The sequence below is a fragment of the Fusarium pseudograminearum genome, chromosome 1 (assembly GCF_000303195.2).
Source record: "Fusarium pseudograminearum CS3096 chromosome 1, whole genome shotgun sequence".
NCBI classification, from domain to species: domain Eukaryota; kingdom Fungi; phylum Ascomycota; class Sordariomycetes; order Hypocreales; family Nectriaceae; genus Fusarium; species Fusarium pseudograminearum.
The window spans coordinates 4,989,260-5,010,985 of NC_031951.1; the positions used below are offsets into that span (position 1 = coordinate 4,989,260).

General features: G+C 49.2%; 7 protein-coding genes across 7 annotated transcripts, besides 2 other annotated features; 3 read left to right on the forward strand and 4 right to left on the reverse strand.

The window, feature by feature from the left end:
* Positions 1–28: part of a microsatellite that runs on past the window's edge.
* A 1,427-nt stretch (positions 29–1,455) lies between these two features.
* Positions 1,456–2,822, reverse strand: FPSE_00790 (uncharacterized protein; the record flags this gene model as incomplete). Its single annotated transcript, XM_009253910.1, has 3 exons — positions 1,456–1,844; positions 1,893–2,405; positions 2,459–2,822. The coding sequence occupies 3 exons, from the start codon at positions 2,820–2,822 to the stop codon at positions 1,456–1,458; spliced, it is 1,266 nt and encodes a 421-aa protein (XP_009252185.1).
* A 554-nt stretch (positions 2,823–3,376) lies between these two features.
* Positions 3,377–5,464, forward strand: FPSE_00789 (uncharacterized protein; the record flags this gene model as incomplete). The annotated part of the gene is made up of 2 exons (XM_009253909.1): positions 3,377–3,598; positions 3,650–5,464. 2 exons carry the CDS (start codon positions 3,377–3,379, stop codon positions 5,462–5,464), a joined length of 2,037 nt encoding a protein of 678 aa, XP_009252184.1.
* A 2,014-nt stretch (positions 5,465–7,478) lies between these two features.
* On the reverse strand, positions 7,479–7,986 carry FPSE_00788 (uncharacterized protein; the record flags this gene model as incomplete). Its single annotated transcript, XM_009253908.1, has 2 exons — positions 7,479–7,561; positions 7,821–7,986. 2 exons carry the CDS (start codon positions 7,984–7,986, stop codon positions 7,479–7,481), a joined length of 249 nt encoding a protein of 82 aa, XP_009252183.1.
* Positions 7,897–7,952: a repeat region.
* Positions 7,987–8,487: 501 nt separating the features above from the next.
* On the forward strand, positions 8,488–10,799 carry FPSE_00787 (uncharacterized protein; the record flags this gene model as incomplete). The annotated part of the gene is made up of 3 exons (XM_009253907.1): positions 8,488–8,681; positions 8,762–10,504; positions 10,556–10,799. The coding sequence occupies 3 exons, from the start codon at positions 8,488–8,490 to the stop codon at positions 10,797–10,799; spliced, it is 2,181 nt and encodes a 726-aa protein (XP_009252182.1).
* A 3,714-nt stretch (positions 10,800–14,513) lies between these two features.
* On the forward strand, positions 14,514–15,875 carry FPSE_00786 (uncharacterized protein; the record flags this gene model as incomplete). The annotated part of the gene is made up of 1 exon (XM_009253906.1): positions 14,514–15,875. One exon carries the CDS (start codon positions 14,514–14,516, stop codon positions 15,873–15,875), a length of 1,362 nt encoding a protein of 453 aa, XP_009252181.1.
* A 1,116-nt stretch (positions 15,876–16,991) lies between these two features.
* On the reverse strand, positions 16,992–18,518 carry FPSE_00785 (uncharacterized protein; the record flags this gene model as incomplete). The annotated part of the gene is made up of 1 exon (XM_009253905.1): positions 16,992–18,518. The coding sequence occupies one exon, from the start codon at positions 18,516–18,518 to the stop codon at positions 16,992–16,994; it is 1,527 nt and encodes a 508-aa protein (XP_009252180.1).
* A 2,379-nt stretch (positions 18,519–20,897) lies between these two features.
* FPSE_00784 (uncharacterized protein) lies at positions 20,898–21,428 on the reverse strand (the record flags this gene model as incomplete). Its single annotated transcript, XM_009253904.1, has 3 exons — positions 20,898–21,055; positions 21,106–21,165; positions 21,215–21,428. The coding sequence occupies 3 exons, from the start codon at positions 21,426–21,428 to the stop codon at positions 20,898–20,900; spliced, it is 432 nt and encodes a 143-aa protein (XP_009252179.1).
* Positions 21,429–21,726: the final 298 nt, after the last annotated feature.

Sequence of the window (21,726 nt, forward strand, 5' to 3'; positions counted from 1 at the left end):
TGGCTAAGATTGTGTTGAGTCGAGTTGACGTGACGTGGATCTGGAGGCGTTGTCGAAAACGGCAACAGCAACGATCTCGTTTTCTGACAAACAGAATTTCGCTGCAGTAAACCATGTACCTTATTAGATACTTGAGAGTCCAAAAAAGAAGACAAAATGAAACAAAAGTGCTCGGGCTTTTTCTTAATTATGACAAGAGGTCATGACAGGAAGTCAAAAACCTAAGGTGCCCCTCTGGATAGTAGTAGGTACTTTACTAGGGGCCTTTTAGCAGGCAACGTTAGGTAAAGGCAAGTACGGTGGACGTCCACTTTGACGCTCTCAAACTCAGCTCAGTGGCTCTTTCCCATCTAACGAGACGGTCAACTGCGAATGGTAGTCAAAAAGAAGCGGGGACAGCCAATGACAGGTCAAGCTCGTGAATAATACACTTGGATCACAGCAAACGACATATAAAATCAAGCAATAAATGGCCTCGTACTCTTGAGTTGTCCCCCTTTTCCCCTCATCTTTCTCCTCTTTCTCTAGACGCCTTGATCATTGCTCTCTCTCACTGTGACCTCCATGGTCCCACGACGTCGCGAACAACGGCGGGGCAGTTAAGAGGCTCGAGTTGGCGTCTCTATCAATCTAGCTAGCTCCTTAACAGAACCTCATACACTTAGCACTACTAAAATGATACGCTATTAGCATTCGCAAGGTCCAGGGACAAGCATCCGCTAATCTCACCCGATGGTTGCACGATTTGCGCATCCAATAACCATCCCGTATCCGACCCCGTGCTTGAGCGACAGGTCCGGCTTGCAACTCCGGGGATGCAATACTACTGTATCTCCATTTAGCTATAGATTGTGGATGCATCGCAACGGAGCCTCTTTGGTGTTTCTCCGCGCACACGTACCGCCGCTCAACTCATCGCCAAATCCAATAACCTGATGTGTTTCCATTGATAAACCGAGGAGAAACGTCATGCACAAGGGGTCGGAAGAATCTGGGCCCATCTCTTAGACTAAACCCTGCAGTTGTTGCTCACATTCAGCCCTTCCAATATGACTTTCTTAGTTCTGTTCTTGTCTAATTACATCATTGTTTCCCCGTTCAGTTCCGTCGTGATCACTTGCACGACTCGGGGTATGCCTCTTCTTTCTTGGTTTCTGAGTAATGAGATATTTCAAGCTCGATTCATGCCAGATCATCACTCGCGTCCCAAGTCTATAATGCGCATTGCATGGTAGCAAGTTGCTGTGATGTAATATCGAAAGAAAGGCTTTACTATGCTACCTATTGAAAACTACGACGCAGGGTTATACCCAGTCTGACCACCCATGTTATTGATACAGCTGATGTAGCAGCAACCGCTTTAATGTGCCTGTTATTGGTTCTCAGTTATGTCTCAACACCCTGCCACCCTCCTCTGGGGCCTCATAACGATTGTGTAGTTATTCCACGCTATATCTAATCCTTCTTTGCGCCTGTCTCCTTTGACTCGGCCAGGCTATCAGCCATGGCTTCAGCGGTTGCCTTCTTCAGGCGCTCGCTATCGTCAGTCTTATCGTCCTTGGGCTTCGGATGTGTCTCCCTCTCGTCTTCACTATCTCCCAAGCTGAATGGATCGTTCTCTACGATAGGGCTTGGCTCAACGGCGGACATAGGTTGCCACTTGCTTCCTCTCGTACCGCTAGGGGCCGCATCCTTGGGTGGCACTCGTGGTGATGAATCGTACATGTTGATTTCTTCTGTCTCCTCCTTGAAGCCAACTCGTCGGCCGTTGCTGGGCTTGGGTGAAGTTGATGGGGGTGGAGGCTTGTACGTGCCAGTGTTGGCCATGGGCCGGTTCATGGGAGCTAAAATCGTCAATAATTGCTTTGGCGCATTGTGTTCGTGATACTCACTTCCGTCAGATGAGAACTTCATTCCCGCAAAGTCATCGCTGAGCACTTGGGGGTCCGCATCATATCGTTCATAATCGCCGCTCCGACGGCTAGACTCTCCGGGACGACGGAAGGGCTGTCCTTGACTTTGTGTCTGCTCCTCGCTTTCATCGAAGTTCTCTTCAATCTTCTTCTTCAGGTTTGTGATCCACCCGTTGACCTTCTCCTGAGTCTCAAAGAACCCCTTTCGAAGGTTTTCACGAATGACAGGGAGGTCATCGTCGAGGAAGCTGTGCTCACGATCGTCGCCCCATTCCGGACCTTGTTGGGCCTGTCTTTGTCGTCCGTCGTTGGCTCCACGGTTGGCAGTTCGGTTCTCGTAGGCACCGACATTGTCGTAGTGTTCCGCGAGCTGGCGCGCATATAGTTCATCTGCCTCCATTTGCGACATCTGAGATCGGTTCTGGGGCCTAGGGGGCTGAGGAGGTGGGACATCGGCAGGTTCGTTTTGAGCAGCATCGGGGTCAGTCAACTCTATGCGCATGTTAGTCTGCTGTATCTTGAGAGTATGGTTTCATAGAACGAACCCAGCAAAGCGTTAAATGCAGGCTCAACGCGACCACCACTGGCTCTCAGCACAGCCTTGATGACACTCATCTCTACGCTGGGGAAAGCTTCCTTGAGTATAGCCTCATTCTGCTGAGTTTCAGAGACAGGTCGGGGAGGCTTGGGAGGCGCTGCCTCGTTTGTTGAAGTCGGTGCCTGAGCCTGAGCCTGGGTCTGGGCAGGAGTCTGGGACTGGGAGGTGTTTGTCGCAGCAGCAGTAGTCGTGGTGTTTTCTTCGTCACCTCCTAGGACACCTGATTCCTGAACATCGTCATCGTCTAGTTCAAAAGGTCGGGCAGTAGTAGGCGACTCAGGGCCACTCTCGGCGGTGGCCTTGTTCTTCATCGAAAGGGGATGTTAGCGCTCGTCCTCTGGTCGCAGTCGTACTAAGACGGCTCTTGATGGGAGTACTATACCGTTTCTCCAGGGGCTGACATCGTGATCGCACTTCTCTTTGGTACGGCTTGAATTGGAGCTCGAAATCTCACGATTATATAGACGAAATTTGATTGAGCTTGGCTGAAATATAGGCAATGTCGAGGGAAATTGGGGGATTTCGCTTCAGCCTGGCCTTGCTCGTGATACTAATGTCGACTGAGGCGCGAGGGGTCAATTAGCCTACACGAAGCTGATGACGTTGACCCACTCGCCACAATGCACCCTTATACGATGCACTGCTTTAATTGGTTGCCACACTTGCGACACATCTCGTCTCAGCTCTAGGGTAACTTCAATGCAAATGAGAAGCTTAACTAAGAACCTTGGAGTTTTGCATAATACCAATTGCAAGTAAACAGAGCGACTTTCATGAAGTTATAGCGAAAAACACATGCGCGTGTTTGGAAGTATCCTACCTTTGTCGTCTCCAGGGTCGTACACACAAATCCGATTGTGTCAAAATGGCCGACTTGGACCTGGATGCTTCATTTATTCCAGCTCTACACAAACCAGCAGCTTTGCTTCCTATCGCAAAACACCGCGAAAGCTTGCTATATGTCATCGAAAAACACCCCGTCACCATCGTCATAGGCCAAACAGGCTCTGGAAAAACAACTCAGATCCCGCAGTTCTTGGACCAAGCAGGATGGTGTTCAGATGGGAAAATAATCGGTGTCACTCAGGTCAGCGCTTGAAGCTGTATCCATATTCACAAAGTTACTGACATCCATCAGCCTCGCCGTGTTGCAGCAACCACAGTAGCGGTACGCGTTGCTGAAGAAGTTGGCTGTGAGCTAGGCAAAGAGGTTGGATACTCAATTCGCTTCGAGGATGTGACCTCGGCCTCAACCAAGATAAAGTTTCTCACAGACGGTCTCCTCATCAGGGAGGCTCTTGTTGACCCGCTGTTGACGCGCTACTCAGTCATCATGGTTGATGAGGCACATGAGAGATCTATCAGTACCGATGTCTTACTGGGTCTTCTAAAGAAAATTCGCCGGAAGCGACCTGAGTTGCGTATCATCGTCAGTAGTGCTACCCTACAAGCAAAAGAGTTTTTGGACTTTTTCACATCGAGCAGTGATGATCAAACCAACAGCAAGAACGGTGACAACGAGAAGAAAGATGAGATTAGTGCCATCGTAAGTCTTGAGGGAAGAACATATCCCATAGATACACTATATCTAGAGTCACCGGCAGAAAACTATGTCGAGAAGGCTATCGATGTCGTTTTCGACATACATACCCAAGAAGGCGAAGGAGATATACTAGTCTTCTTGACTGGTAGAGAGGAGATTGACAATGCAATACAGGCAGTCAGCGAGCGCATGATGGATCTTAGTTCCAAGTACGGCCCTTTGATGCCATTGCCACTATATGCCGGCTTGTCGACAGAACAGCAGATGTATGTGTTTGACAAGCCATCTGAGGGCACTCGAAAGGTCGTATTCTCAACAAATATTGCAGAAGCGTCAGTCACAATCGATGGAATCGTTTTCGTGATTGATAGTGGCTTTGTGAAATTGAGAGCATATGATCCAAGGACAGGCATAGAGTCACTCACTGCCACACCGGTTTCCAAGGCAGCTGCATCTCAACGTGCTGGACGTGCTGGACGAACAAAACCTGGAAAATGTTTCCGGTTATATACCGAGCAAAGCTACCAATCATTGCAAGATGCCAATATTCCTGAGCTACAGCGGTCGAATCTGGCACCTGTTGTTCTCCAACTCAAAGCTTTGGGTATAGACAATATTGTGCGGTTCGATTTTCTCTCCCCACCACCGTCTGAACTTATGGCAAAAGCCCTCGAGCTACTATGCGCCCTTGGAGCTCTGGACGAATATGCCAAGCTTACTCGACCGATGGGTTCGAGGATGGCTGAGCTAGCTGTTGAACCGATGATGGCCAAAACGTTACTGGCAGCACCATCATTTGGATGCCTTAGTGAGATGTTGACCATCGCTGCCATGACAAGCCTCGGAGGCAGTGTGTGGTTCTCACACGAGGGTGAAAGAAAGAAGATGGAAACGTCACGCAGAAAGTTTGCCGTCGAGGAGGGCGACCATCTGACACTGCTCAACGCCTACCAAGCCTTTGTCACCAAGGGCCGGAAAGAAGCAAAGTTTTGTCACGAGAACAACCTCAACTACAAGTCGATGAGTCGAGCGATCAGCATTCGAGCACAACTAAAACGGTATCTTGAACGATTCAGTATTAATGTGGATGAAACTCTCGCCGGTCAAATATCATCGGAAGACAACGCCAAAAAGGCAGAGCAGATCCGCCGTTGTCTTACATCGGGCTACTTTGCCCATGCGGCAAGGATGCAGCCAGACGGGACGTTTCGCAACGTGGAGGGTAACATGGTTCTTCACGTACATCCGACTTCACTCATGTTCAACCGCAAGGCAGACTGGGTCATCTTCCATGAAGCGATGGAAACTGGTAGCAAGATATTCATCAGGGATGTCACCAAGATCGAGAAGACCTGGCTCTTGGAGTATGCACCAGAGTTCTACCAGATCACGACCGATCGACGGGGATGAGAAGAGAGACGGATACAAATGGAGACGGGGCTGGTGACAGCCAGATGAAACTGCTAGGAAGGCCAAGACGAGAAATAGCTAGGTTGGCAGATGAATGGCGGTTTCAGACCTTCGGCATTAATGACAGTAATGTTATCTACGTTGCGAGGCATTTCGCCATTTCCCCACAAGCGAAAGAAAACATCAAGTGCTTGATTTAAAGTCAGATGGCATGGCAGGGCAGGGCTATAGGGCCACATCTTGGTTTTCCAGGGAACTGCCTTGATTTGACAGTCTGGTTATGAGATGCTATAGGGATACCCATGGATGTTAATGAGCTAGCTTGCTTGTCAGCAGTCAGATTACGGGATAATTAATCTGTAACTGACCGCTATCAGACGGAACTAACTCAAATACCAACGCGGACGTAATGGCAATAGAATGAAAGAGTCTCGCCAAAGAAGCAAAAACTTTAAAACAACCTTATGGGTTTGCCGTCCTACATGCAAGGTAACAATGGAAATAGCTTCGTCTCAAAATATCAGGGAGCCTCATCACATCTGAGACCAAAATAAGCATCCGGTTTCCCCGGTGGATCGGTGGAATATGCCGCGAAGACGGCTCGAAGACGAGGCCATCGGCCCAAATTGCAAGCTCCATCTTGACGTCGTCTATTAATTTTTAGTTCCTGTAATTTGGGCTAATCAAGATTTTCCTCCGCTGTCTGTGTGTGTGCGCTGTACGTGGGCAAGCGATATAACTGCTAATACTATGTAGTGAGTAACAACAGCATGGAAGCGAAGTAGGCATGCACAGAGCTGCATTGCACTAAACAGCGCAATGTGGGCAATTGTTAAAATTATGACCCACGGTAACCAGACGGATCTAATGCAAGAACATGCTGTCGGAACGACTCAGCTTTTAAATAATTGGCGATATGCATCTTGGTATGAGGGAGTTGACGATCTCTTGTAGCCACCTGCAACTAGTTGCTCAGCCAGGGGTAGAAACTGGGAATTCGACAGTATGAGATTGTAGAGAATGACTGTGTTTTCGTTTGCGAGTAGTTTTTGTCGCTTGCAGATGCAATGTCTTACCCAGCATCGCCCAGTTAGCTGGTAACGGGAGACCACAGAACGTCTTCGGTCATTTGTAGCGGATACTGCCTTGAGGTCTCAAGTGCCGAGATGAGTTCGTTCATCAAAAGACCTTCGAGGCCTTCAATTGTAGGCTCAACTATAGTGCACCTGTACCAGCAGCCACCACACAATAAACCTGACCTGACTAGTAAGCGCCCCTGACGCCACTGTGCTGCGGACAGGCGGGAGACACTTCTCCCCCTTTATTTACTTTCCTTTTCAAGGCTTGGTGTTGTTCAAGCAGGCCAGTTCCACAGCATTCGTTGGCTCAGTGCCTGTTCCCTGATCGGCTGCTCCACTTGATAGCTGGGATTAGTCTGGATCCTAGGCTGGTGCCTTGCATGAAGCGCTCATAACTTAATGCATGCTTGTGATATGACTGGCCAGGGGCCGATTGTGCATCTTGACTTGTCGTTTTGTGCGAGATTGTGCCTGGTTGTGCACCCACAGGCGGCTTCTGAAGCTTCTTTCGGGTATCCATGGCTGTTGTGACTGGTGGTTTTATGCGGGCGCTAATGGGTGGCGAGGCAAGAGAGTCTTTTTGGAAATTAAACGGTTCTTTATTTCCTGTCTTGGGTCGGTCTACTGGTGTTATGGAAAGGCTTGCGAAAGAGGCTTGAATATCCGTATACTGGTATCTGCGCTTGTTAGTTGATGACTGTGATGCTGCTTATGGGGTGCGGCGGTCAATGGCTGGCCCAAGCAACGCAACGCAATCAAGCATCCATCTGTTGTTGTGTACCGGGCAAGGCCTCCATGACGACTTTGAGCCTTGACCGGTCCTTGTTGCAAACTCTCCATGGATCTGTGAATAGGATGCGCTGAGAAAGCTGTTCCAAGGTCCACCTTAATCTCTCTTGGAGGAGTCCTTGGAAGGGGTCGGAAAAGACCAGGGTTCAAGGGCCAATCCGATGGTTTGACCTGGTGTCACTCCATTTCGCTCCATCGTTTCTCCCCTGATTGGGATATCGTTTAACAACTAGTTTGAACAAAGCACAGGCGCATTGTCTGGGATGGACGGGATCCATGAACGGCCTTTATCCCCTGTCTTTTTCTGCGCTGGCGGCCCTTCCGGCAGGGAGTCTCAAGCATTATGGCTCAGTGAAAAATAACGAGAAACTCGCTGTGGCAGGGCACTTCGGCCACTAAAGTAGGGGAATATTGTTCTCTGCTTCTGAGGCGGTCTTCGTGTTGTTGTCTGGGTTATCTTTGGTGGAGAGGTTCGCTCCCCTACCTACCTGTACCTGCCTCTCCTAAGCTACTCCTGTGCCTCTCCCGTAGTGCTCCACCCGCATCGAGCTCCACCACCTCCTCTTCCTCTTTACCTACTCTCTTTCTCTCACTCATTCGTCGTTTCTTTCTTTCGTTCTCCAACTGTTCTTCGGTTGACGACGACAGCATCATTCTGCATTTTTGCCAAAGCTGCGCGCCAGCAGGCTTCCACTCTTTTATAACTGCTTAATTCTAGAGCTAACAAGCTCACGCCATTCGTTCTATTCGGTCTATTGCTTAGTGACCCCGACCTTCTTTCACAACATCACGATCGCTCAGTAGCTTCTGATCGCTCGCTTTTGGCATTTGTTCAGTCTTGTTCTTCCCGATCTTACGGTGCTTGCTATCTGCTTCAACGCTTCTCGCGATCCTTGAACGAACCGATTCCAGTTTCTCATTCATTCGACTGCCGTATCGACGACGACGATAGTAGTGGATGCACCAGCTTTCTACCGACACTATCACCTGCATCGCAACTGTATAATTCACACAGTTGTGTTTTCGGACGTTAATTTTCGACAATTCTTAATATTCTTACATGACACTTGACGACTTTTCTTTGGAGGAACCACAACAACTTTGACGATCAACATCTTTGTTTAGAGTGTATGCGCTAGCTACGACAACAACACAATGGGGCTTACTCACTACCATGACCAGCGTGCCGACATTGGCCAAGGTGCTTCTTCAATCTCTCAAAAGATGACCTCTTCATCATCCCACATCTTTCGCCGACTAGTCAGGAGAGAAAGCTGCAAGGACGACAACAGCTGCGCACAATCATCTGTTTCTAATAGTCTGGTCCTCCCCATCGTAGTCGCCATCATGTATGCTCCAAACCTCGCCTTTGTTTTTTGAGATTTCAGTTAGTCAACTGGACGGTGTTTGCTAACTTTGGTTCGTTTAGTGTGCCTATTGTACTCATCGTCGGCTTCTTGTACTACCTTCACCGTAGAAACATGAAGAAACAGATGTTGGAGGATGCCCACGACCCTCACAAGAGCCTGGACTTCGGACTGGGAGATGAGGGCGGTGCCAAGAAGTCTGCCCGCCGAAGTATCTTTATGGGAGGGGGTGAAAAGACCCTCGCCCATAAACCCAGTCAGCTGTCGATGGATATGAACCTCTCATCGCCTTACTTGTTGCCTCCGGGCCTCCAGGAATCGCGCGAGTCGCTCAACTCTCTGGCTAAGTCGTTGGGAAATGATAATCAGGACCCTTACCAGTATGTTGCAGCCATTACGCAAAGCGAGACCGGCTCATTGCGATCCTTCAATCCCAAGGATTCCCATTCGCGCAATACTAAATTTAACAGTCCCCGTAACTCGGGTAAACCTGGAAGTCTCAAGATGCCTCCGTCGCGCATGAACTCCCTGCCTGAGACACCAGTCTCAGCAACTGAATCCAGAGTTGATCCTTTCGGCACTCCCAAGATGCCTGCGCCAGCTCACCCAGCCAAGTCTCCCTTTGATTCTGAGAAGGATGCCTTCCACCCTGCTCCTATCGTCCCTGAGATCGGAGTGGTTTCCGACTTTGACGAGAAGAATGCCGTACCCTCTGTTCAACAACCTCCCATCGCGCGATCCAAGACACCTGATTTCGAGTTGCCCAACTTCTCACAGGAGCCTGCTACCGACTTCCCTCTGCCTCCTGCTCGTGAGCACGAGGCAACTGGTCTGGGTTTGAACTTCTCTCTTCCTCAGCCCAAGTCTCCAACCGTCTCTTCTCCCGAAGCTCCGAAATCCGCTCCTCTTGCTCCCAACCGACAGAGTGAAGTTTCCGACTATGCTGCCGCTGACATTTCAAGCTACTATGAGGACCATGATGATGACACCCGTGGTCGTTCCATGCAGCGAGGATCATTTGTCGACGCTGCTCCTCAGCCCCATGGTCTTGGAGTTCCTCAGCAAGACAACAAGCGTCTTTCTGTGGGATTCCGACCTCTTCCTCCGGATGATATCAACGAGTCTGAGGATCCTGAATACCGTGCCAACCGTATCCGTTCTTTCTACAAGGAGTACTTCGGAGAGTGCGCGGACGCAGCTCCACCAATGCCCCCCATGCCTGCTATGGCCCAAGGTGGTGCTCCCGCTGGTGCTCCCGCTCCCCGTGCCGCCCCCAAGTACTATGAGGATTACGATCAAGGATATATGGGTGGTGACCAAGCCTACTTCGACCCTGAGACAAACGCATTTGTCATGCCCTACGCCCAGCCTGTTACTCGCCGTGCCATGACACCTCCTCCAGCAGGCCGCCGTCCTGGCCCCGGTCGCCCAGGTCCCCGTCCTCGCGGCCCTAACGGCTCTATCGGTGGCATGAGCTTCCACAGCGGTCCTGGAGGACGATCCCGTGCGGGCTCTGCCCTTGGTCCTCGCCCTGACTCTTCGGCCTCAGCCAGAATGCGACAGCCTCCTATGAAGAGGATGCCTCCCCCGGCGCCTCTGACCACTCTGCCCACTCCTTCAAAGCTTCGAGACGACAACTCTTTCCTCATCAACGCCGCCGACTTTGCTCCTCCAAGCAACATTCGCGACACAGCAGCCGGCCGTTCTCAAAGCCCCTTCGGTGAGAGACGAGCTTACTCTCCCTCTGTTCCTGCTGCCCAGACTCTGGTCTCGCCCTTTGAGGAGCTCTCTGCCCTCCCCAGCCCGTAAGTTCCCTCTTATCAGTTGTCCCTATGACTCTTACTAATTTGTCACAGTCATTCCCTCCGCAAGTCTAGTACCTTCACTGGTCTCGACTTTGCGCCTCCCAAGAGGTTCAAGGATTCCGACAACATGAGCGATGCCGGAAGTATCAGGAGTAACCGCAGTGGCATGTCTCAAGCCCAGCTTGGAGCCATCCGCAACGGAGCTGGACGTGTCAGCCGACTGCCCGGCGACCAAGTGTTCACCGCTGATGCACTACAAGACACGCTGAAGCCATCTTGGGGAATCCGACCTTGATCAAACAAAAAGCAGCGCAAACATTGTCGTGAATAATCCGATGTTTCGGTCATCATAGACATGTCAAAAATTCTCTTAGCGTTGTCCTTTTGGCATTCATTACACAGCGTGCGCGGGTCTTGTCCACTTTGCACATTTTTCTCTTCTCAGGCGCATTTTAGGGTTATGATGTCTTGCGATATTATTCTTCATACTGGGAACCTGCAGGCTTGCATATTATAGAAGGTCTTGGAAAACCACACGACAAAGATGACGACTGTCGGCTTGGATGACGTCCAGCCGTTGTACATAGGTCAATTGGATCTGCCGTTGATCACTTCAACTTGGGCATCTTGTTTCTATAAGTCTTTTGTTTTAATTATGTTTCTACGTGATTATGTTTACCTTGGATGGGTTGTGACATTGAATAGCTAGGCCGTGACGATCTTGGAAGTATCGCAACATTGTTCGTATTATTTGCACTACTATCACACCATTCAAAATCCATGCCGTACCCATCGTTCATTTGATAACATCGGGTGTTGGGTCATGTACAAGTAAGGCACAGAACGATTGGCAGGCTTGGTAAATCATTCAGGCATCGAGGATTCTGGTGATTAGCGGCCTCTGTCGAATCAAGGCCGTGTTCCTGGAGCGATACGACGACACGCGATCAGATTCTATTTTTGGGCTCTGTTGTGCTTTAGCTGCGGAGGCCAGCGCCTTCATGTGGAGCTGACAACAAATCTGCCTGGCATCAAGGAACAGGAATGAAAAATTTGATATCTGCATTCTGTCTCGTTAATCTGATGGGGTAAATGGTAGATGATGGCTGTAAGTACTTGGTCGATTCTGTATGATAAGATCCTGGGCTATAGTCCGCGGTATAGTTTATAGGACACATGCTATGAAAATGTATGCATATTAGACCTTGATAAGTAAGTATCAGGTTGCGATACCAGTAGCTGAATCTGGGGTGACTATCACAGGCCTGGCTTGGGTCGACAAAGCCTATAATAACGATGAACAAAGGCCATTTTAAATACTTTGACGAGGCTGCTAAGCGACATGCTTTGGCTGTCGAGTTTTCAATGGTCTGGGTTATCAAAGTATAGGGATCCTCGCAGTAGTGGATCATGTCATTTACCGTCCAGGTCAGGTTATGTACGTACGTAGGTCTCTTTGCATATTCAATTTAAAAGGGCGTCTATGTCTCAGCTCTGACATTCCAATTCATAGACAAGCTTTTCGATCGAGAGTGCAATTTAATCGTGGGTGAGTGTTGTCACCCACTCCAGCGTGGAGCGTTGGGCCTTAGAAGCCAGGGTCGCATTGCATCGACATTTCTGGTCATGGCGCCGAGATTGCATATATGCTCTGAATTAAGACTGTTGGCACGTGAGGTTGGGAGATATCAGGTTTTTGGTACGGATATCGGGATCGAATCTACATATCAGTAGAAGACTTTGACCGAGACCGATGCCACGCTGCTATTGTTCCTTATGCCTGCAGAGTGATGACATTCCATTGCAGCAATAATTAAATTAAAGGGTTCCTGATGCGCCATACATGTGATTGAATGCCAGCCACCTCGGCGATAAATTTGATTAGATGTGTTGATATCCCGGAGACTCCCTCGTGCCTTTTGCGAGAGTCAAGCACGAATAGGTAGGTATACTTCTGCAAGGTTACTGTATGTATGTATTCAATACTATTGAATGATCACCACAGGGTCTCTCTCTATCCCTCGAAGCTGGAGTTCAGTGGCGGATTCTCTTGAAGGTTTTGTCACTTGGCTCCATCATCATGACGTGATGTCCCCATTTAGTGAAACGACGATGGCGAGGGTCTGGAGAGGGACCTTTTTCACTCGGCTGGAGTTACAGAATAATAGTGTTGGTTATTCGTTGGTTGTGTTGTTGGCGTTGTGGTTACGGTTGTGCTGCAGAGGAAATTAGAGTCTCCAGGGCGATGCAAGGGAGAGCACTTTGGAGTAAAGTTTAAATAATTGATTGCTTCTTCAGTAACTCTAGCAATGAAAGAAATGTCAACAAATAAACTGACGATGACAGCAATTCAATTCATCATCATAGGATAGGTTAGGCTATGATTCCTGCAGGCCCACGGAGTTTCTGTTCGTGTCGCTCCGTTGATCGACCCGAGAACAGCAGAAATCAGACCAAGTACGGAGTAAAAATATCCGTACAGTAGCTAAACACACACAGCCTCATTGGGGGTGAGAGGGGCGGCTCGTATCCATAGCATCGTCCTTGGGGGTCTCCGTGCCAAGAAAGACCCCGAATGAAGCCAGCAAACCAAATCGGGACAGACCAATTGTCAAGTTTGTGGCTGATGGGCGCCGAGTCTTAGGTTTTTGGACGTGTGCGAATAGCAACGTCGAAAGACGAAGAAAGGCCCGATGCTGGATTTAATCATTGTGTGCCACACTCGTCTCAGCTAGTGATTACCCAGCTAATACATTTCCTTGACATTTCCATCATCTGGTCGAGTGTTCTGTTCTGTCTTGCTCACAACTTTCTTTTATAACTGTCTCTCCCTGGTCGACACTCACTCATCTCTTCTTGTCCTAGAACGAAACAAGTCAACCGGGATAACATAGCGCAATACGCCTCCTTCCATTCCCGAAAGCAAACCGGCACCCGTTTGATCTTAGTTGCCGTTCGCATCGCTGTAAATTGCTTAGCTGAACGGTTCAGGACACCTACCTGTATCTGTTACCTGGGCAGGTATCTGGATATTGAGCTCAGGTTTGCCCGTTGTTCAGTCTGAGCTTGGAAGAACGAGGCGGCGTTTGCCTACCAAAACCACCAAATAGGTAACTAACGCAAGGTACGTTACATTACGTTACGTCGGATCTCAATCTGGGATCCAAAGCCTTTTGGCCTTGACGGGACAAGAAAAAAGAATTGGAGCTCGAGCACTGTTCGCCCCAGGTCCTGGTCTGTCCTGGCACAAGTTTGGTGGAGCTGCGAGGTCATTTACTGGGCCTCCTGCTCCTTCCACCTCCAGCGGCCGCTAAGACCTCCTCCATTTGAGTTCCTGCCCGTTACGTTAGGGTGGGTGCGGCCTTTCTAGGCTATTGCTGGGGCTGGCTGGCTGTCTCTCTCTCTCTCTCTGTTTTTACCCGTCCATACCATACCACACCACACATTACCCAGACCCAACTTCACTTTCGCTTCTTACTCTCCTTCTCACGCATCAACAGGTCAATTTCAAACTCTTGCCTTTTCGTCTTTGACGCGTCTCTGGCGAATACTATCGTTTCTTTCTCAATTTTGAAACGGATCAACAGTCGCTCAACAGCTCCAAAGGTACGTCGTGTCACGATGCATCTATGCATACTTGCATTTGCATTTGCATTTACATCTCATCCTCCTATTGCTTGAGCATTCACTACAATACAATGATATCTCAATCTCAATCTCATCCTCCCTCGAAACCCCCATGCTCGCACCTTCCAATCTAGACTTCTTGTTTGGAGAAAATTGATCGCCAATATTTCTTCATCTCATTCCGGCGTTATCGCGTCCAACGTCAACGACCCCCTTCTGTTGATTGACTTTACCCGGTGCTGCACCGTCTCCCTTAGACACATGTTCCCGAAACTCTACCTCTTTCTGAATCTTTGAGATACTCAAAGCGAGGGCCCAACAATTAACTAACATGTTCCTTGATTTCAGACAACTCCCCAGCGCGAGCACGCCTACCTTCGCCATGTCTACACCGGGTCAACCCGCTCAGCCCACCGCTGCGCAACCTTCAGCTGTCGACCCATCTTCTGCTGCCGACGACAACAACAGCAACAGCGACGCTGCCAACCAGCCTTCCTCAGCCGCTGATAATTCTTCTCCTGCTGCTCCAGCAACCTCAGACCCAGCTTCGGCCCAGCCATCCAACAACAGCCCTTCGGCTACTCAGAACCAGCCGAGTGCTGCCCCGACCGATGACCAGCAACCGACGAGCAACCCTGCAGAAGCATCCGATGATGCTAGTCCTACCAACTCACCTCCTCCTGCCGCGGAAACATCCGCTGCGGATGCGTCGCCTTCGTCTGATAACCCTTCACCTTCTACAAAACCCAGCAGCGCTGCACAAGCCGACCCTACCACCGAAGCCGCAAACCCAGCCTCCACCGATGACAGCAAAGACGATCCCAGTTCAACTGAAGAAGCTGCCGTATCTGAAATTACTACGTCTGAGGTTAGGTCGACAGTCGTCACAGTAACAGGTAGCTCAGGGCCTGAAACGAGCATTGTTTTGGTTACCGCCATTCGTACCCAAAAGGTCACAGCTACCGAGGCCTCTGCGTCGGCCACTGGTACAGACGATGCCGATGCAATTGGCAGTGGTGGTAGCAGTGGTGGAAGCGAAGGTCTAAGCCAGAAGAGCAAGGTTGCCATTGGTGTCGCTGTGCCAATTGCTGCCATTATCATCTTTGCTCTCCTGGGCCTGTTCTGGTGGAAGAAGAGAAAGACCAGAAGGCAGGCTGAGGAGGAGCGACGAAAGGAAGTTGAGGACTATGCCTACAACCCGAACGCCGACCCTACGATCCCTGCTGTCGGCATGGCAGACAGTGGTTATGAGATGAGGGAAGACGGTTCCTCAGGTTACCGTGGCTGGGGCAACACTACTATTGGTTCTACTGGTCGCAAGGCCTCTACTACTCTGTCTGGCCCTATTACTGGCGCCTACTCGGACATTACTTCACCAACACGAGGAAACATGTCAGATGCTCGTTCTGGTGAGCCTCTTATGGACGGGTCACACTCTCCAGAAGGCGAGATCCTCGGAGCAATGGGACCGTCTGCTGCCAACAACCGCGGCGCCGATGTGCACCGTGGCCCCTCTAATGCTTCCTCATCATACAGTGCTGCTGGCCGATCTGACGCATCAGACCCCGTAGGAGTACCGTATGATGCCGGCAGCGCATACTATGACCAATACTCGCAAAACCCTTATAGTGACAACGGACCTCAACAGGCCATCATTCGAGATAACCCTGCACGCCGAAACACACGCATCGAGAACCCCTCTCATTATCCACAGCAGAGTGCGGGTATCTCACAAAACTTTTAGAATCTGCCTGTCCCTGTCCCTTTCCCTTTATGCTACCATAATCGGTCGCTACGAAATTTCTTATGTCTCTAGAAAGATACCCACGTCCTTCGATATCTCTCGCTAGGAGGTGGAATATGCACTCATACGGCGTTTCACACTTCCCGGCGTCAACTTTGGTTTTTTTTTCTTCAAATCCAGCCATTTTCTACGAGTAGGCTGTAATTTAATCACTCTTTAACATCTTGAGCATCATCTCGAGAGCAACCTTTTCTTCAACTACAACATTTCAAAACCGGTGCATTCCTGGTTTCTCTATTTCCTTTTTTTCTCTCAGGCTTCAAAGGCGACAACGATAGGGGTGGCTACCCTTTTGAGTACGTTAACATTACGAGGTGGAACTTGTATATACGAGGGATGGCGGAGTTTTGTCACGCTCTGTCCGGTATGATTGAAAAGGCTACTTGCATTTACAGCCTTGTAATAATGTATTGAAAGGGGGTGTAAAAAGTTATATCGAGTCGAGGCGGTGTTTGAGTTGTATCAGGTGGACTTGGTGTGGTTTTAGAAGTTGGCTGATGAACGATGTTGGGATGCGGATTTATAGAAGTGTGTAGCAAGCGAATTGATGAACTGCTATGCAAGACTTTTACCATTCAGCTATTCCGTTAGCGTGCAAATGCTAAATTCGTCTATCAAGAGCCCATGTGTTGATAGTAAACACTTCGTAATTGTACCTTGAGTTCTATTATTCATATCTCACTCCGTCTTTCTGAACTCTGTCAGTCCATGACGACAAGAACGGATCACAAAGACGCATCGTAACAGTGTTCTGATTGCAAATTCCAATAGTTTCAATTCTGAATCTAAGTTTGCAGCTGTGAATAATCTCTAGCTGTATAGAGACTTTTGATACGCCGGTCTCCATAGAAAGTCGATGTACACTCACCCACCCAAACGCCAAAGCATCGATATCTGAATAAGAAAACAAAAGTATAAAAAAAAAGCTGAAGCTCCGACCCCTTCCAAACTCCTGGCTCAAGAAATACAAATATTAAGGGCTATAAGATGCCCTGGTTCCACGACGAGATGAATAACAGGAAACTGAGCATGAAAGCTTGCCAGGTCTCAAAGTGTTCACTGTCCTCTGATGGACTGCAGCAATGCGAGCTCCTTAAGGCGTTTCTTTTCTGCCCATTCTCGACTCGCAATCCTAGAGCGTTCCGCAGCCTGTTCTCGGGCTAGCCGCGTCGCTGCCTCGCGCTCACGTCTCTCACGTTCCCTGTCTTGCACATAACCATTGTTGTCTCGATGGAAAATCTCTTTGCCGCGCATTTTGAGCTGGTGTGCCTCTTCGGCAGAAAGGGTAGCTCGCTTTCCAATGCTGCCCCCAGTAGATGCAGATGTTCCCTTATTGAGATTCTCATGTGACGTGGCAGTAGACAACCGGCTTCGACTCTGGGAAATCTGGATCTCAGGGGTTGGTCGCGGACCTAAACTGGACATCCGCTTTGCCTTAACACTTGTCGGTTGCTTTGTAGTATCCTCTTGTGGTAACTTCCCTTGCCGAGCAAGACTTGCAATGGTCTCTCGTGGGATGCTAGCTGACATGATACTATTCCGCGCAGGTCTGGCCTTGAACTCCCGCTTGCGCTGTTCCTCTTCTTCTTGTGCCTTCAGGCGGGCTTCGCGCTCTTCACGCTTACGACGGGAAATGGCTTCTCCCGGAAGCTCAAATGTTGGCTTAGTGAGCGGCTTACTAGACTTCGGTCTCGGTGGAGGTACATAAGCTTTTTGAGCCTCTGCCTGTTGGGCCTTGCGAGCTTCGCGCTGTTCCTTCAGACGGCGAGCTACAGCCTCTCCAGGAAGCTCGAACTTGGGAACCGTGGGCGGCTTTGTGGACTTGATAGGCATCTTTGAAACTGGGGGAGAATTGGCCAACTTCCCGCGTGCGAATGGGGGCTTTGTTTTGGGCGTCTTGTCCGAGTCGTCCGGTTTCTTGTCACGAAACACGAGAGATGTTGATCGACGAAGGGGAGGATGTGCCTTTTCAGTGGGCTTGATGCGCACTGTTGAAGACATGCCGATTACTGATGCTCTCTTAGAGATAGCCGGTCTTCTTGCTGGAGAGGGCGGTTCTAGATGTTTACTGCTGGGGGTAGCATTTTCAGGCAGAGCAATTCGTCGTGCCTGCGTCACAGCATCGATAGCCTCGAGCTCATCTTCAAGCTTGTCCAGTTCTTCAAAAGAGTCCTCGATTCGGGGCACCGAAAAGGAACCGTGCCGTGACGACCCCCCATAACTGCTACTTCGATCACTGATTAAAGTGAGAGAAGGCGAAACAGCTTCCTCTACCACCTCGGGTACCTCATGTACTTTGAGCGGAACAGCCTGGTCATCTTGGTATGCTGGAGGTGGTGCCAGCGCCATGTTGGCTGTACTGCAGGGAATCGTCGAAGGCTCAAAACCTAAAGCCAAGTATTCTTCGGCTGCTAACGGGGTCGCTAGAAAATGGTAATTGTCAGTTTTGTCGCGAGTACCGAAATCATCGTATCGTGGTCCGCGATGCAGCAGGGTACAGCCGTAAACCTGGGTCTCGTCATTGCGATGATCATTTTCGCCTTCGTTGAGAGTGCCATGGTCGCTGGCTTCGCAAGGTGACATCGGGAACGAAACCAACCATTCGAACTGACCTGCTCGGTGTGGTAAATATGGTTTTTCACTCAAGGGTGCTGTATCGGCCAATAGGTGCGATTTGAAAGTGCATGCTTTATTGAATGTGTCAGTATTGGCACATGAAGCAAATGAGTTCAAGGCGTAAGTTGACTTGGAAATCAGGAATCAGGAATTGTGAAAGAAACAAACCTTCAGATAACAGCCGGTCAGCAGAATGACTGCTATTCGTGAACAAACTGGCACTGGACAACATTGATTCTTCTTCCTCTACTACCTCGAGGGGTTCGAAATTTTCGAACTCAGTATCTGTAGATGAGTGCTGTGTTCGACGAAAAGGCAGGGGAGTCCTGATGGGCCCAGATCTAAGGAACAACTTTTGATTTTGATGTTGTTGAGGCGAGCGTCTGGCGAGACTCTGGTTCTGAACCTGACTTGACGAAAGCTCCTTAAGTGTGTCCCGGTCTGGTGAAGAGGAAGAGTGATATGAAGTAGAATTAGGTTCATGGTTATGAAGATCCCGGCAGGTGGTGCACCCAGAAGAGACCGGGGCCTCGTTAGCGGCACAATGGACTTGGGGTTCATGAGCCATCATGTTAGCCTGGGTTGATTTTGTGACAACGAGATGAGCTGAGGGAGACCCCAAAGGCCAGAATACCAGGGTGTAAAAGAGGCTCTGGAGAGACCAGAAGTGAGAACGGGGCGCCACCGGGCTTCTCGTAGGTTGAATCTCAAGTGATAATAACCAGGGATCTGGAGTAATTTCACAGACAACAGGGGTAAGGCTATCAAGACGACGGCCAACAGCGGGGCCTTGTCTGAGTCTAGACCTGGGTAATGTCAAAGCACAGATTGTATTGTAGAAGTGATGAAAGTGATGGAAACAGAACGACCAAAATACCTTAGCAATGGAGAAAGGGTTTATGAGAAATGTTGGTGATGGGGAGGAGAAGTAAGAGGAGATGGTTGTGTACAGAGAGTGATGCGTATGAAAACAATAACATTGAGCCATGGCAACCGCGAAGGTGCATATTACTACCACCTTCCCATTTGCTGCCACGGACCTTCTGTTTCTTTTTGGTAGATATAGGAGCTCTAGTCGGGGGTTCTTTCTTCAATAATTGTAAGTAACTGAGCCGTAGACATATTAATAGCTGAAGATCAATCATCAACTCTACGGAAACCTACAAAGCCTTTTCCTGACAACTCACCAAGTCGCGACCGGCAGTTTAAAATAGATCGACAGCTTCGACTTTGTGAAAGTAATTGTTATATTTCATTGGTCCATTGAGCTCCAGAGCGGGAGTCCCACTCTTGTGCAGCAGCGTGATGACATGGGCAAGCAAGGTCCATATAAAATTGTGAATTGTCATTATAAGTGACTACTTCAAAGGTGGCCATGGAACTGTTACTGTACAATGGAGAAGACTTCAGAGTTAGAGATTACCTACCAAGGTAGGTATGCTTGGAGATTGTTAAAGCACTATATATAGAACATTATACAGTGAATTTCCTTTGTGGCATGCAAACACGTTAAAGACAATTTCAATCGACGGTGAAATGAGATCGACTAACAAGTCCGACCAGGGTATGCTTCCAATCACAATCAACCATGTCAATAGATGACTGGAGCGTAGTTGAATGAGGGTATAGACGTTAGCGTCCGTTCAGGTGAGGTTTCTTTGAAGAATAATTTCATTAATATCGGCAATTACTCAATGCCAGCAGAGTTGCTCTTAATTGCCTGTGGTACACAGCGAAAGAAACCCTCACTGAAGAAGCTTCAGTGAGGATGAGATACCATGGGCTACTCTCTCGGTTCTGAAATGGTAGTCTCTTGACCAGACCGATAAAAAGTCACTTGGCGAGTTAATTGTTAACTGATAGAAATACGAGCGTAGCTGTCACTCATGCCAAGCAACCAGTGGACCCTTTCAAAGCCTTCCGACGGTTATCCTTGACTCTTGCTCAGGTTTCGACTCGGAACCATTCCCTGGATAACCCGATGACCCATTCATGCCGGGCGCGGTTTCCCTTCCGGTTCGGTATGCCTTCTCTCTTATGCACCGCCCTTGTCAAGAACAAGCCTTGGTCGATTACGGCGTTACACCAAGTTGTATAGTCAAGACTGGTAGAGCTCCAGAGGACAACAGGCTGATGACGACTTAACGCTGCACCTTCAGTTGTTGTGTCATAAGCGAATTCGTTGCAAATACTAGCAATCGTCCGTTCGGAGTGGTCTCGTCAGTACAGCATCCGTCAACGGGGTCAGAAACAGCTAGACCCAAGGGTATCGGTTGATATCGGCTTGATCATGACGCAGAAAGGCTACGTTGTCTGAAAGATTTTCATCCAAAAGTCTTTGTAGTTTCATGATTGCTGTTCCTCTGCAGCCGCCTCTGCGGCTTCTGCTTGAGCCTGTAATGCTGGCGCATGTTCTGTTGGGATTCGGACCAGAGTTTGAGGAAGAGGTCCTGCTGATTGTTCGGGTGCTTGTGTCTGGTCTGCTGCCGTCTTCGCAAGTTTGGCTGTGGAGGTGTTAGACGAGTTTATACAGTTATGGGATCCTACAACATACAAGATGCCATGTTGATGGCACGTAGCACATTATGCCAGTTACCAACAACCGCCGCAATTGCTATTCGAAGTCAGCCCGAGCACTCCAAGGTCCTTCAAGTCTTCTTCACCTTCTGTTCCATCCGACAATGTTGAAAGCTTCTGCTCCAAAGCTTCCATTTGTGTTGCGACCGCAGCACTAAGCTCTCGAAGCTCTTTAAGATTTTCGAGTTCTGCCTTCTTTTCTTCGATACGCGCTATTAAAGCTGGAGACTGTCCGCTTGATGATGCCGAGGCGCTCGGTGCGCGCATGTGCGAGGATAACGATCGCGTCGGGTAGGACATGATGATTGACGGTGCGATAGAATTAACTTCAAGTGGTCGATAACGTCTTTAGCAGTTGGTTAAACTGGTACCGCGTTTCCATCTATCGATGGCGATGGTGGGGTTCAACGTGGGGTTTCCACAAACGTCGTATCCCGGGCAACCGGTAACCAAGCGCTATGACAAAAACAGGTATAGTAAATACATACAACCAAAAATCCCTTTTTCAGCTTGGTATGCAATAACAGTTTGTGACTCGGACAACAGCACACCTCGTCGCTCGACTGACCTCAGGGAACTTCGAATCGAACATCACAAA